The 16511-nt window shown below is 36.8% G+C and overlaps 2 protein-coding genes across 2 annotated transcripts in view; both read right to left on the bottom strand.

Moving 5' to 3' along the window:
- LOC138127128 (obg-like ATPase 1) overlaps positions 1-14423 on the bottom strand; it is a 29742-nt gene extending 15319 nt beyond the window's left edge. The window contains exons 1-3 of the mRNA XM_069042989.1: positions 14264-14423; positions 13314-13497; positions 2080-2140 (exon numbers count right to left, since the gene is read on the bottom strand). Of these exons, the coding sequence (XP_068899090.1) occupies positions 2080-2140; positions 13314-13494 (242 nt within the window). The 5' untranslated portion in view covers positions 13495-13497; positions 14264-14423. The remainder of the gene's footprint in view (positions 1-2079; positions 2141-13313; positions 13498-14263) is intronic.
- On the bottom strand, positions 2179-10157 carry LOC138127125 (adenylate kinase 9-like). The gene has a single exon (XM_069042983.1). It carries the CDS (start codon positions 8051-8053, stop codon positions 2219-2221), a length of 5835 nt encoding a protein of 1944 aa, XP_068899084.1. The 5' UTR covers positions 8054-10157; the 3' UTR covers positions 2179-2218.
- Positions 14424-16511: the final 2088 nt, after the last annotated feature.

The raw sequence follows: 16511 nt of genomic DNA, 5'->3' as shown, positions 1-16511 counted from the left end.
ATGCGTTTGTTTTCATTCTATTCAGGAAATAATCAGCCGTATACCCCTCGTGCAAAATTTTAATATCGGCAAACTTTTTGCTAATGAACTCTAACATCCATAAATTATTCGGTCAGAAGACCAATTATTATCAAATAAAAGCCCTCGACTTCGTCTCGTGCTCTTATTTGCTAATAATCGGTCTTCTGACCTCATTTATGGATGTTTTCGTTCATTCGCAAAAAAATTTCCGATAAAAATTTTTGCACTTGCGATATAACATGTGATAAAAAAATTAGGTCTTGTTATTTTACCTTCGATAAAATTTCTGTGGCACTATAAAGATTTTTTGTAGCATTTTCTATATGTTATATTTGTTCTTTTTATCTCTTCCTGTGATTTTAAAGTGGTAACTAATAAATTTTATTCCATATTTTTGTTACAATATTTAAAACAATCAAATAAGGATTATCAACAAAATATGTATTTAAAAGTGTATTCAAAAATGTCCTCATCAAAATATGCCTGTGATGAATTTCGTGTTAAACGTTGCCATACGTGGAATTAAGTTTTGTTTTTAGAAAAAAATTATTATCAAAAACCTACTCCAAATAATCAGGCACTCGGCTTCGCCTCGAACCTAGTTGTCGCGCTGGAAAAATACACCTACCGTACTCTAATGTAAATAACTATTAGGGTACTGTTTTCACACGTACATCTTGCTTTTGAAAGCGGTACTTAAATTGTAAAGAAAAATTTTGAAAAATATCAACTAGTCTCTCCAAAGCCCAGATTTAAATACGATAAAATTTCTGTGGCACTGTAAAGATTTTTGTAGTAGAATTTTCTACATTATCATCTCTTCCAGTGATTTTAAATATTCAGTGAATATTTTTGTTACAATGTTTAAAGCAATCCAATAAGGATTACCAACAAAATATGCATTTAAAAGTGTATTCAAAATTTGCCTGTGATGAATTTCGTGTTAAACACTTGACGAAAGCCACATTCCTAAAATGTTGAACTGAACAATAAAATTAGGTACAATTTCTATTGGAATTAGTTCGTTGCAGCTCAACATCATAATGGAGTAATGTTCCGTGGTCATTACCGGAGTTTTATTTATTTACCAACCACCACGCCCGCATATTAATCCTCAATTATGTCCATATTTTATTTACCCAATTAAAATACGATTAGGCCGAAACGTAGCTGGAATGCGAAAAATCGAAAGACAACGTAAATTAGATTTTAATTCTTTTTTCGACGGGATGGATATCTTCTTCTCCACCAAACGGACAATCGTTTACACGAAATGAAATCCGAATAGACGAGAACTAATCTAGTCTAGACTGTGTCGATTCAGGAAGGGCAGAAGCCGGAGACGGTTTTAATGACCTATAATCAAGCCGCGATTGAATTTTTGAGTGAAAAGTGTGGCGCTCTCGAATCCATTCTAACTGGTAATTTGCCGTTTTGGCAAATAATGGAAAACAAGGCGAGTCCTTACGACTGTGTAAGGTAATCGGCTTTATTATCCTTCTCGTGTCGACTGACGGTCCGTCAACTGCCGTATAATGTTCCATCCAATCGCACAGCTTTCAGGCCGCCGTCTATGGCCTTTGACACGCGATTAGATCGGCTCGAATTGTACACGAAAGATGTGTCGTAATTGGCTTTAATGCGCTCATATTCTGGATTTATTGATAAATGAGAGGCGTTTCACACCACGACAGCTCCGAGTCAATTTGCATTTCCCCGAAATGCCTAATGGATGAGCAACCACGAATATTATTCTAATTCTCGGGGATATTCAAATGGTCTCGGCCAACTCGGCTCGTATTGTCCATCGAGGTAATTGCGGTAGTCTCCTCTAATAAGGGTGCCGCCAATTTAACGGCGCCGAAACGACGGTGGGAACTCTACACAAATATTAGGACACACCGTCCAAAGATATTCCAAAAATCTCGGAACTACCGTTACCCAATCACTTAACCATTTAACCCAAATTGACGGAGTGCCGTCATCTATGATTTAACAACAAACTCACTTTCAAAGTATCAATTTGATAGCCGACGGTCATTAGCGAACAAAACTCACCTGAGCGGCTTGAAGTATTCACAAAGATAGTCGAATCTCTCGTCCGGGACAGGTACTCGACGTGCTGAAACATCAACAAGTGAAAACGACCACAACAAACGCTAAAATTATATTCAACGCAAACAAATCGTAATACAAATCATATGACCGAAGAATACACTCTGAGGAGGGACGCGTCTTCGTCGACTTCCTCCTCACATGACGAAGGAGTATCCGGTTCCTCGTACCACACGCACGGATTCAGATACTTCTTCATCATGTCAAGATACTTGATCAGATCCGTCCGCTTCTGGTGAAAAGTTTGCAAAGCTTGTTCGTACTTGGGACGATCGTGCAGAGACGCATTGGGGTTGTAAACTTTCAAATTCAACCCGGTACAGATCAAAGCAGCCTGAGAAATACTCAGTCCAGGAATGATCGGTCTGTACACATTTACGTGATTTACAGCTCGCACAATTGTCCTCGCGACGTACTGCTCCAACAACCCCAAAACGGGAAGATCCCGGTACTGTAGAGTCCCAGGGACATCTGGTTCTTTGAAATTAAACGACAAATGGTACAGCTTCTCCGGAGTTGCCATGAACGTGGCCAAACAATCAGGAGTATCGAACAAATAGATCTTGTTCCGGTACATGACCGCGTACTCGGTACACCCTTTATTGAGAGTTTTCTTAGGAAAGTTCTTCTGATAGCATACAAGGCAGTAACCGTCTTCGACCGCGTTCTCCGGTGGCTCGTCTAACTGGAGTACCACCGGAAGTTCCTGCGGCAGACACACGTTGCTAGGGGGAAGAAACATCTCCGGATTCTTAAGAAACTCTTCGATGTGCTTCTCGCACAGCCAGTAGAAGAAGTTTCGGTACTGAACCAAACCGGTACGATCTGGAGGATCTCCACCGTTCATCAAAGTACGCGAATAGTACAAACAAGCGGGACAGTAAGTCTTGTACCCGCTCTGCCGCTCCAGAAATTCCAAAGGGGTGACAATCATGTTGGCCAGACGCAACGGCCAATCCGACTTCACGTGTTTATAGTAGTGTTTACGCTCGAACATGACCGACAGAGTCACCTCTTTCGCTTGATTCCACACCCCCCAGATGCACCGATCTACCGGCAACTTAAAAATATTTTGATATTCCTTATCACACCAAACGCGAAACTCTTCTTTAGTCTTCTTCCACTCCTCCAAGAGATGTCGGATGAAACGTTGGCTGTATTGTGGGTGCTTATTATTTGGAGTAGCAGCTTGTTTAAAGACAGTCTCGTCTGTTGCTTGGAGATCGAAGATTAAATGAGGTACTAGTCCCAATCGGGACAACAAATTCATTTCTGTTATGGAGTTTGGAAAACCGTCGAAAATCAGACCCTGCGAGAGGGCTTCGCCACAAAACGACCCAGCCTGTACACAATCCGTAACCATCTCATCGCTCAATTCTTCTCCTTTTCTTAACACTCCCCCAAGAGCATTGTTCAACTGAGTGAACAAGATATTTGACAAGGTGTACCTTGCAGTTTCTCCACGGCTCACTAATTTGAACCCCAAATCGCGTCTGAAACGATTTGCAAGAGTAGTTTTCCCAGACTTTGGAGGCCCTATCACGGCGACTCGCACCGGTATCAGAGGAAAATTGAAATTCTGAAGTACGGTATATTTCAGTGGGTTCTTCATGAACTGATCGCGGTTCTTCTTACCGTCAAGAAAATAGATGTACTGGCGGTGAATGACAGGATATAGATTATTTTTCTGTTCGCTGGCGATGTACATGTGGAGGGGATTGTATCCTATGTAATACTGGACCGGACAAATTCTCCCGTAAAAGCTCAACAAATAATATCCGCTTTCTAGAAGTTTCTCGGCGACGTCTAAAGACACCTCGTAGCAACGCTCGAAGAACGAGGGACCTCGAAATTTTATTTCGTCGCCGACGATATACGCATGTCTCTTCGCCTTTTCAATCTCTTGAGATCCGTCAATTTCCACGCAAGGTATTAATTCCATCTCGCATATTCTTTTGATTTCGTCGAAAGACTCCACAAAATCGTCGTATTTCTTTTCGATTTCTGCCGTAAACTTCTCAATTATGACCTCTTCCGATTCTTCAGTGGTCTCTTCTAACACAGGTTCTGGAAATTCTTCGTCCAAAATCCGCATGGTCTCGTCGTGTTCTTCTTGTTCAACGACTGAATCGAAACTTATCTGGGTGTCCGACATGAATCCGGGTTCATAAGCTTCTTCTTCGGCGATTGGAGAGATTCCTTCTGACCCTTCCTGATGGGACAGTCTCCTCGTGTAGCGATTCTCGCGCTTCATCTCCATCAGTTCGTTGTAGCGCGCTTTTCTTTTATCTTCCCACTCTTGAAGTATTATCGAATTTATTATTGCTTCCTCTTTGCGAGTTCTGTCCATCTTTTGTCTCCATTCTGCGACAGATTTTTCCAACTCATTTTTCAAGTTGTTCTCGCGACTGCTCATAATGCAGATGATAACATCTGGAATGGCTTGGTGGAAAATCATGTAATTGAGATCGGCAGGTTTGCCTGGAAAATCGTCGAGAACAAAACCGATGTACTTATATTCATCTTCAAACCAAAGACGTGAAAACAGCATGTCGTACCATCCGAATATCAGTGCGTCCGGCAATTCTTGTTCCTCCGGACTGAATAAGAGACTGGTCGAACTTAATGCTTCCACTGCTGACTTCTTCAACTGTAAAAAGTTGAGGTAGCGAACTCCTAGATTTTTTGCAAGAGCTTTGGCAATAGTTATTTTCTCATCATGACAGAGACCAAGCACACAAACTCTCGGAGGCGGGAATCTAGCAGGTGGGGAATTCTGAAGCAAATATTTCCTAGGAAATCTCAAGAAATTCTTGTAGTTTGCTTCGTTCGCCATAAAATAAATTTTTTCTTTGAACTTGGCAGCGTACTGTTCTTTTCCTCGCCAAAGCACAAACTTGTCAGCAAATGTTACAGGACAATAGTAGTAAGTATCTCCATACTGTCTAAATCTGGAAATCAGATCACCATCTGTCTTACCACCACCTTCTCCTTCAGTGCCGTGAACAGTCTGTGCCAGAATCTGTTGCAATTCTTCGGCACGATCTTCATCAGTGAATTCCTTTGCACGCCGTCTATACTTGTCTTGCAAACTGTTAATCACTTCTTTCAACAGTTCCACAATGGACAAGTCTTTAACGTCGACGTAAACCGGTCGTATTCCCAAACCATCGAGAAATGACTCAACCATCACTATTTCTTCTTCGTAAAGCCTCAATTTTTCCTCGTATTCTTTGTCTACGGTTTCTTTACTGGCCTCGACTAGTTCTTCTTCAAAATCAAATTTCAAAATGTCACTCAGAATATCGCCCACGATCTGTTTTTTGTACGAATCTGTGGAGGTGACAGACGGTGCTCGCCAAGCGGCGTCCTTTTCTCCAATTGAGAGAAAGAAATTTCGAAAATCGCGAAACTTCATCACGTGCTTCTCACCCATTTTGAATCGCTCTGACAAGTAATTGTAGTCAGAAGTGGTCAATATGACGACGTCGTCTACGGTGAAGTCTTCGCAGACTTGCGTCAACAGGTTAATGTCGGTCGTCATTCCGTCGATAATCCACCCGTCGAGTTCGCCGCCTCCTTCTTCGGTGGATCTGATCCCGCGGACGTACATTTCGTACATGTTGTCCGCTACTTCTTTTCTTATTTCGTCAACGACAATCTCTCCAACTTTGCTGTTGGCATAGTTTAAAACAAACGGATCCAGAACAGATGGCGATTCTGGAATGACTTCGTCCTTTAGGTGAGATGGAATACATTCGTGCAAAACTTCACGATTTTCCAGTAACTGTTCACAATGTTCGCGACTCGTGATATGTGGAATATTAAGATACTCAAGTCTTTGACGAATCAATCCCTCCTCATCCATGCTACGTATCTCTACGTTTACTTCTTGCTCCATTTTAATAGGAAATGAGGATATCACAGCGACATTTTCTTTCTCCAGCCATTCGTAAATTGCACTCAATTTCTCAAGAAGATTCCGAGACTGTTCTTCCCACTCTCCAATTTGTTTCATCCTCTCTTCGTTTTTCTCCTCCGCTTCCGTGATACTCCGTTTCTTGAGTAACTCTAAAGCTTCCGCAATCGCAGCTTGTTTAACTTTATCTTGATATTCGTTTATAGCTTGACTGAAATACTCGTTGTGCATTTCATCAGGAGTTAACACTTTCGAATTGAGGAGATAACCTAGACAGTGCGCCACCGACGACTTTCCACACACTGGAGGACCAAACAGAAACACCTTTGATCCAGGTTTTGGAAATGGCGGTAAGAGATAAGGTCTGGGATTGTCGACAAACTTCTGGCAGGCCTCCTCGTCGGCAAGAAAGTATATTTTATTGAACAAATGAACGGCATACTTGGATGATCCTGTCTGATAGATGCCTTGGGTCATGGAAACGGGACAAAAAGAGCCCCAATCAGACCAGATCCACTTATACAAGGGACCGGCGATACCCTGCCTGGAGAATTTGAGAAAAGCTTCTTCCACAGTCATCTCTTCCGTTTCCACACGTTCGACACCTTCACCCGGATCTTCATAGACATCACTCGTAAATCTCTTCGGTATCAAAACTCTTTGCAGAGACAGAATTTTCAGGCGTAACTTCAGCTGTGTCATCATCTGCGAGATGAAGTTTCTACCGTCCAGTTTAATGTAATACTCGATGTCGTGCAACAAGATGCGGTAATCCAATAAGTTGGCGATAGTGTTGTGGTAACGGTCCAGTTGAGTGCTCACATGAGCCGGCATGTTTTCGGGAAGCTGCACAAGATGTCTAAGATTGGGATTCTCGGCAAATGGATTCTTGCCTTCGTCAAACAAGTCTTCGGTCAGTTGTTCGTTCGTAGCACCCAACTCGTAAAACAATTTGACCTTTTGCATGTCTATGTTCTTTTTGGAATAAATGTCATAGAAATAGTTGTCTCTTTTGGCTACAACGTCAGAATGTCTTGCATACATGTACACTATCATGAACGGTTCGTGAAAGAGACCGAAGATGCAATTGAGTTGTTTCTCCAAATCTGTGGAGATGTCTGTGGGACCGCAGATCTGATTGTCAATGCTCCAATCGATTGACATCTTTATCTCGCTTTCGTTTACCGATTCATGTTCTCCAGCTATAGATCCCTTTTCCGCTACGTCTGAAACCCCCCTAGACGAGCCGGCCATCGAAACTTCCACTTTGGCGGAAATGTCTGTGATGTGGATGGTCTGGTCGATAATGTCTTCGAAAATTTCTTTCACGTTAAAAATCGCAGATTCCGAAGAGATGGGGTCTTCTTCGTATAGGTCGTTCGGTACGAGAGGAAATCCGCACATCACGAAACCCCTGTGCAACACCTCAGGAGTCTGCACCTTCTTCGCTAGAAGTCTCGTCATAATATCAATTCCGATCGCACGCCCACATCTCAAATTGAACTCTATACATTGTCCGGCGCGACTCTCGCTCGCGATTTCCTCTTCCAGGAGAGTCAGAGGGTCGACGTAGACGCACTTCCAGTAGTTGGCCAAGCGTCTACCCAGTTCCTCTTCACCGAGACCCGGTTTGCCCAAAATCACGAAGCAAAGAGGATTGCAACGCAAGTACTGTCTTTGCGCCTTTCTTTCAGCATACTCGTTTATTACGAATATGGGAATGTCACCGATTTTCTCGGAAAGTGAATCTAAAGAACGTTTCGTCTCGATCAGATGGTTTACTCTGGCGAAGGCGTCGACGTCTTCGGTGAAAGGATAGTAGGAATTCACCATGGGGTACCATTCGTCGGGAGGCAAGTCTGAAACTATTTCTTCCTCTTCGACGAATTTAAGCCCAGGCAGGTATCGGAGCAGTCGTTTCTTCATCATCACCGTTTGGTCGGGTTTAAAACCCATAAAGAACTTCTCTTTGTTAATATACCCATCGCTTTCTGCCATTTCTGACACGTGTACGTGAATCTTGTTTATTTGACAAACAAGTTTATGAATTCAGCTGTTTTAGTTCTAGTGACAAGGTTTCAATATAATTTGCCGGGTGGTAATACTGTAAATGTAGTTGCGGTGCACTCGTCTTGTCTTTATATTTCAACTAATTAAATCTTGACTTGTATGTGTTCTTTTTATCTGCACTATCGCAAAATCACTCATTTGCTATTATTAATAAAGTCATCCCTCAGACAAAAATGTTTGATAAAAATTAACTTGGAAACATCCAAAATCTCAATTTGGAACAAAAAATCTTAATCAAGATCGCCATCTCGAAAATGTCTCTTTGTCAGGTTTTCAAAAGTTATAAACCTTTTAAAATCACCATAATATGTATATTAATTTATATCTAAAAAAACTGTCACCTGGCACCTTTATCATTATCACCTGCACAGTTTTGTATCGAGCGATCAAATTAATTTATAATCGAGTCAACCATGGATTTGAATCCGTATATACAGTTTGTCCAAAAAGTCTTGAAACACCCAAATAAAAACGTAAAACATAATTTATGAAAAAAATCTAAAGACAGGTCAATTAGTGTTTTAAAAAAGCTTTCTCCTCATAGTGTCTGTTCGGTCATTTCGATGACCTTGAAAAAGTTATTATGTTGTTAAAAAAAAAATAGGTTTTTCTTATGTAAATTGAATTTTTTTTTGATTTATTAAAAACGGTAGTAAAAATGCGCCGTTGCCACTAAAAAAAAACCTCTGATGACATCATAACTCTTTCAAGGTCATCAAAAACAGCAAACAGATACCATCAACAGAAAGCTTTTTGAAAACGCTAGTTCACCTGTTTTTGCGTTTTTCTCTAAAATCATTCGTTTCTATTTTATAGGAATGTTTCCAGACTTTTTGGACATGTCTTTTGCGATTGATATGCTTAATTGTGGGATCTAAATCTACGTCCTTTTAAAGGATTTTTTAAAAATGATTTGGTTTTCAAAACTGTAGCCTCCACATCTAATTTTGTTGTTAATTTCAAGTTTTTGTCAGATCCTAATTATGAGTAGTATGCAATTAAATTCGTGTAACTTTAACCACCGTTGCAATAGTTTACAAGAAAATGTCAACTGTGAAGACCTAAACTGTGTTTTGTTAAAATGCAGTTCAAGCGTGGAGTTCAAGTAACGACATTCGATTTCGAATTCATGGATCGGTCGACATTTTTAATGAAATAAGACGAAATATTAAAAAAAAAATATAGGTATGAAATGGTAAGCATTTTTAGGCAGTAAATTGACATTTTTAAAACAAAGTTCAAGTTTACAGTATTTCTGATTTAACGAGCAACATTAAAGAGAATATTCTAGATATGACCATGCTTTTAATTAAAAGAAATGTTTTAATTGACAGATATATTGATTTAAAGAAAATCACTAACATTTCAGAAATGAATCCTTTATTTTATTGGACATTACCTTTATTAATGTATATTTCAACAACATTAATGTTTCCCTGTTATTGTTATGTTAATGTTATGTTATTAGAATTAGGAATCTCAGCGTATACTGGGTTATGTTATTATCCAGGTGATTCACAAAGTGTGGTAAATATTTGAACCTACGAAAGATCCCTAATTATAGGTTCGTGAAAAAATTCGAAAAAAATCCTTTGTCCGACGATATTCGAGAAATCTTATTTTAAAATTGTCGTAAAAAATTGCATCTGCTCGAATAATTTGAAAGAAACTAATGAAGTAATGAATTTGCTGTTATCAGCAATGCACAGCAAAAAAGTGTTTCTTGTTATGTTTAGCCGGTCAATTTTGTTAGCCTTGAATCATTTTACTTACCTAATTGTTCAGTGTGCTATGAGTGGTGAAGGTGTAATTATGTATTGATAAAAAGTGGTTGTTTTAATCCGCACGTGGTTCAAGACAGAATTTCAAGAAAAGTTTTCAATAAATGTGAGTGGAAATCGGTGTTGTTACTAATGTTTTAGCTCGACAAATGACTGGTGAATTTTTTGTTCAACACACAGATGAACTCCCAGAAGACGTCCTCTGGTAACGTAACGTGGTACATATTATACAGTGAGCGGTATGGAATAAATTCCTTAAAAATTAAACAAAATTTTTTTCAAAAAAATCTTTGGACAGGTCAATTTTAGTTTATAAAAATACATGTTTTAGTACCAAAGAAAATTCCAAGGAGTCATTTGTTTTCGAGTTATTACGTCATCGATAGTTTTTTTAAATTGAAACCCCCTATTTTTTTTCTTGATTCTGATAGCCCTTTTAATTGTCTAAACGACAGTATAAAAATTTTGTTACCTTACATGAGGAAACTTTTGAGAAAAAAAAAATAAAGTTGAAAAAAATAAATTTTATAACGAACAAAAACAGGTCAAAAAATCAAGTAGGTAAATCAAACAGTCAAATGTTAATGTCAATTTCATTTGTATGTGTTATTTGTTTTACAAAACGTTTTCGAAAATGGCTCATTTAACAGAAACACAACGTATAGAAATTTTAATTTTGATTGGGGCGGGGATAAAACTAGATAAAACTAAAACGGGGAATTTCTTCATAAACTTGCTTATTATCAACAACCTGGGGGATGGCAATTCGAACATTTAATTCCATAATTTTAAGTACTTATTAACACAGTTTTTCACTTGTTTTTGTTAATTACAAAATTTATTTTTTCCATCTATTTTTTTTTTCTCAAAAATTTCCTTATGTAAGGTAACAACATTTTTATACTAGCGTTTAGACAATTAAAAGGGCTATCAGAATCAAGAAAAAAAATAGGGGGTTTCCATTAAAAAAAAACTATCGATGACGTCATAACTCGAAAACAAATGACTGCTTGGAATTTAATTTTGTATTAAAATATGTATTTTTATAAACTAAAATTGACCTGTCCAAAGATTTTTTTGAAAAAAAAATTTGTTTAATTTTTAATGAATTTATTCCATAGTTTTGCCGCTCACTGTATAGTATTTGCACGATGGTGTATCTCTTCATTATGCAGTCTGAATGGTTAAATCATAACTTTCCCGAAAAATCGACTGGGAGAAATTATCGTGTTTTATGGCCTCTTCTTTCACCGGATTTAAACTCCCGCGATTTTTTGTTACTTGAAAAAATTGTTTATTTATTCACGTCCTGTTCATTGTGTTGAAAATCTCGCAGGAAAAATTCGTCAAATGCTCAGACTTGATCCTTATTCGTCTAGTCGTTAAGCAATTTTTGTTAATGCTTCATAACGGCACCTTTTCCAATGACTATGAAAAGTCCTTTAGATTACATTTTTGTTGTGTTTTCGCAGTATAATTTTCTTACTTTTTCTGTGGCTTACAAGTCGAGACCTGTCATAGGTTGTAATATTTATCACATTTCACGAATCACCTTATATAGTAAATTTAAACAATGTGGTGTGTATCAACTGACCACTAGTAATGGTACATTTTTATTTTCTGAACTAACTACATATCAATATTATTTTGTTCAAACAGATTTTAATTATAATTTTACAATGTTTTTCAATAATAAATTACATTATATCGTTTTCAGGGCAATCAAGTGGCAAATCATCCAATATTTGTCAAAATTCATTAACGAACATTATTGCAGAAATGTTAAATTGCTGGGTAGCTCTAACGGTCGCCAGTTTGCTATAAAAATGCAAAAATTTGTCTAATAATAAACTACATAAACAATAACTATATTAAATCTAATTATGGTTTTCATTTTTATGAAGTGGCTTTTAACAATGCTGAGAATTTGATAGATTCCCTCAAGTTCACCAGCAGTGGAATTACAAGATTGTAACAATTATGTATCTATTGCAAATTTTGTAAAAAAAATCGCATGCAATTCATTCTTTAGCAAAAAACATCACATCATATTGCACATTGTTTGTTGATAGTTACCATTTACTATTCTAGAATTCAATTTTATTTAAAGAAATGATTTCAAAGAACAATACTCAAGAATCGAAGATTCCCCTATATGTTACGGCTGTCAAAAAAGATCTACATACTTTTTAACCAAATTTATTTTTGATTTAAATTAGCCGATGATACATACCATTCCGTTCTAGAAAATTGCTTGCTATACATATAATATTGGGAGTTCATGTACATTTCTTCAAAGTTGGCGTTGAAGAGTCGATTGTGAACGCACCACTCGTCAGTCTGCAGAGTAAAGACTCAAACAATCCAAAAAGTGAGGTTATATTTAAACAGCTGATCTGTGATCCGTAATCCATGGCAATCGACTCTTCAATGAAACATGGAGAAAACAGTGAATATGATTCTTTTACTTTGAAAAAACTTTATTCTTCAGAGCGAAACAGAAATTAAAAAACATTGCAGTCTATACTGAACCTGGTTTAACATGGCACACAAGTGGCCAACAAATTTTAAATTCTTCTCAGAAACTTTCACTAACTGATATTTGTTATATTGTTTTCTACTGGAGGTTCATTATGCACATTAACTTTAACATTAGATTGTTCAAACTAGATTGATGTGGCCTTAAGAATAATTGAAAACATTTATTATCAGAATGATTGCTGAAAACATGTTAATAAATTAAATATAATAAATATTCCCCTCTCTACAAGCACCTACCTAGTTTGAATCAGCTTATTCACGAGTACCTATATCAAAGTTTACAAACAAAAAGATTTCCTAATATAGACATCTTTATTCAGTAAAGACATTTTTAATACTAAAAATTTTAATTATCCATATGGTGTGGTGTATGTTAATTTATTAAACTGCATTTATCATTTTTTCAAATGTTATTTCTAGTACATATTATTTTTGGTATTCTGTTAATATGTACTGTACGTTACTATTACACAAATTAACATTACTATTATCATTGTTTTTACTACATAGTCATTTTGATCGATAAAAATAAATGAAATTATTTTACCCATCTTTCATTTACTCCTGACTTTCATTTTTCCATTTTTGTCAGTTTCAAAATTTCAAAAAATGATGGTGAAAATGTTTACAACTGACTGGTAAAGATAAAGGAAAGAAAGAATACTCAAAGTGTTGAGATACTTAATTCCAATTGTTGCTCTCTACGTAAAAATGCTGTCATTTTAGCTCCTTTCCGTTCAACTTGATGTGCAGTTTTATGCCGAAAGGTGTATTTACAGCTTACGTGACTTGTTGCGAGTAATGCTTTGGTGATCGAATAAATGTGTAACTATCAGACTACTGCAAGAAAGAAAAAAAATACTTATTTTCATTGGGGTCTATCGTGCAGAAGGGAAAGTTTTCCGCCGGGGCCCAGCTTTTGGTGAGCACGTTGAAGAACGTCGACTTGCCCACGTTCGGTATTCCGACGATGCCGACCCTCAAATTGGTGCCAACTCTGCCTATGATGGGCTTCCTCTCCGGTTCTTGCACTTTTTTGGGTGGCATGATCTGGGAAGATGCAACGGAACACAATTAAACCCTTATCGAGGTGCACGAGTGATCTTTTTGCCAACCGAACGAACCATTTTCCGATATGCAAATCGGTGCTTATGCGTTCAAATAATAACACACATCACAGACTGCAACTTAATTTGCACAAAATAGCAATTTTCAATCTGATACCGAAATTGTAACTTAGGGATTTTGCAGAGCGTTCACCATTTTTAAAAAAGCACAACATAATAATAAGCTCACCGTTCCATAGGCTACAATTTCGAATTTACCATCAATTCCTACTTTCATATTAATGTAATTTACCTCACAACTGCCGCGGGCTCCAACATTCTCCGTTATAACTTCAAAATTCGCTGATTTAATCAATATTTTATACGGAAAAATCCCGATACTCTAAATTCATTCGCGGTTACAGTTTAAAAATGCCGCTAACTCAAATTACAGACCGCGCATTGGGTGGGCCACTAGATGGCGACAACTGACCCACGTCCGTGTTTCTATTCTTGCCACGGGAATCCTCATGAGATTATCAAATAAATTCAAATCTCAACCACCCACTTTCTAAAGTATCCCGATGAAGCCTCGAGGCCGTACAATCGTAACGATCGTACTACCCTCACGAATTGTCGGCTAATAATTCCAAACAAACACGTGAAACTTTCTTAACCTCAAATATCAATATGTCGAACGATACGACAAAACTGTTAACAATGTGGCGATATTTTTGCGTTCGAATTGTAGAGCAATTTAAATTACTTACTTCGACGTTGTCTCAGTCTATTTTAATAGAGGAAACACTGTGAAACAGGATTTTAACACAACACAAATCACCGCCGGTAACCTATATTTGACAGTTGAGCGATCTTTTTATAGAAAGGTTCTTCACCTTGCTAAAGAGGGATTTTGAAGTTGTAAAATTTAAAATTGAAGCCGTGAATTTTCTTTTGGGCGTTTGAAACGGTGAGAAATCTATTTTTATAATAGCAAGATTTATTTCTGTTTTATTAGTATAAAATTATGATTTATACGAAATGGCGCGCTGTTGGGTAGTTTTACGTAAACTGAGATTTGCGAAGTTGAGGTTATGGTTAAGACGAAAAAAAAAAAGAAAAATTAGCAAATATGTACAGTCGGTTGCAAAAAAATCGAGTACTATCGCGGCCAAAATATTTTGGTCGTCACTTTTTGACACTTCAAATGTAAATAAAGTATTAATGTCAATATACATGAAAATTTCAAATTATTCTTGTCAAAAATATGGCATATTCAGTTTTTGAAAAATATAGAATCGTCTTACTTGCTTCTGAGGGTTGTCTAAACGGCGACCATGTTGATCTTTTGCTTTTGAACCATGCCTCCGCGGCTGGGATTTACCCCACCCGTATGACACTGATGGATTAAAATAATTTTGACAACAGTAAAAAATAAGGTTAAACATCCTAAAGCTTGCTTTACAATTGAATGTCATTTATGTCACTTTGACGACCAAAGTATTTTGGCCGCGATAGTACTTGGTAATGTTTATTCCACTATTTAGTGAACTGGAGCAGGCTTCAGCATGTTAATTAATTTTAAGTATTAAGTAAATAAAAATGTGATTGATCTTACTAAGATGTTATAGGTTTATGCAATGTATGCTCGAATGTATGTAATTAGATACAAAATAATCAAAATATGGTTTCTTAAAAAACAACAAAATAACAAATTCCAATAGAAAATAAACTAAATATAAGGAACAACAATATACATTTTTTTAAAGAAAATCAAATAGTTATTTAGTCCTTATTGCGACAGGGGTTGCAGGAATTGCATAGTACCAGTGAAGTTCTACACTGGGACTTCTTTGTTTCGCATTTTCCTCCGCAACTGCATTTATTAAAACCTTGCTTACCCGTTAACGAAATCATTGATACGATTTCCCGGTTATTCTGCGTTGGCTTCAGTCGTATCCACTATTACCATCCGCCTCTGGTAAATGTGCACACAATCCATGTTTGAAAGGTGAATGTGTGAAACCGATGATTGAAAAAGATTGCTATGCACATTTACCGGTATATGTGTACATTCGCCTCTCTACACATTATACCCGTAACATATATACCTATTTGGGATATATTTTTACCAAGTCGTAATGATAGTGATTTTTATTATTCCTATTAACATTATTTTCAACAATGAGATTCTTCCCAGTCACCCAGTCCCAGTCTTTCTAAAGTAATTAGATGTCATGGAAAATATGGTACTTAAGAACATAAAACGCTCATTAAAATGTTGTCGTAATTTGCAGCAGTTGTTTACTTAATTGTCTACTTTTTTTCTGTGGTCGGCTAATTACAGATAAATGACAAAATAAAAAATAAATGGGATGAGATGTGAATTTGGTTGTTTCATGAAAGTCCCATCAAAATTAACATGATGCAGGTATGTATTAACGGATTACTTTATATGAATTTTCTACAAATACGTATGTGATTCAAGCTTTTGGAAATTCTTCAATTTTTACAAATTGTAACTCTACCATCTAAACATGTTTATTAATTATTAATAATTAATTATGTACATCTATTTAAAACGTAGTATATACGCTACGCTAATATTTTCAATCTTCATTTCAAAAGACGCTACTAACTTTTGTATGGTAACTTGCTTTCTCAATAGGTATCTGATGTGTCATCCACATGAGCGACATTTCCGAAACAGTAGTAACGAAATTGGTGTTGTAATTGTCCAATTCTAATAATATTAATTTTGAAATAATACCTTGCAAGTGTAAATAACACACTGGTAATGCAAGAATGACACCCTAATAACACAAGTTGTTTTCTTAATGAGGTGTTTAATAAAAGGCTTCAAAGAAGGTGTGGTAATTAGTTCTATCAGGCTTTTAATACGTAAAAGTATGGACATTTGATTCCATATATGTGTATATGGTTATTCATATCTCAGTAGTCAGTATCGTTAATGGCATAATTATATTTCAGACAAATTATAGCTTTACAATTATAAGT

Source organism: Tenebrio molitor, chromosome 3 (genome assembly GCF_963966145.1).
Source record: "Tenebrio molitor chromosome 3, icTenMoli1.1, whole genome shotgun sequence".
Taxonomy (NCBI): Eukaryota; Metazoa; Arthropoda; class Insecta; order Coleoptera; family Tenebrionidae; genus Tenebrio; species Tenebrio molitor.
The sequence above is the reverse complement of the archived record's forward strand: the minus strand, read 5'-3'. Positions and strand labels throughout refer to the sequence as shown.

What these genes read in the sequence shown, in the direction of transcription:
- LOC138127125 (XM_069042983.1), bottom strand. Translation starts at nt 8,053, where the DNA reads ATGGCAGAAAGCGATGGGTATATTAACAAAGAGAAGTTCTTTATGGGT.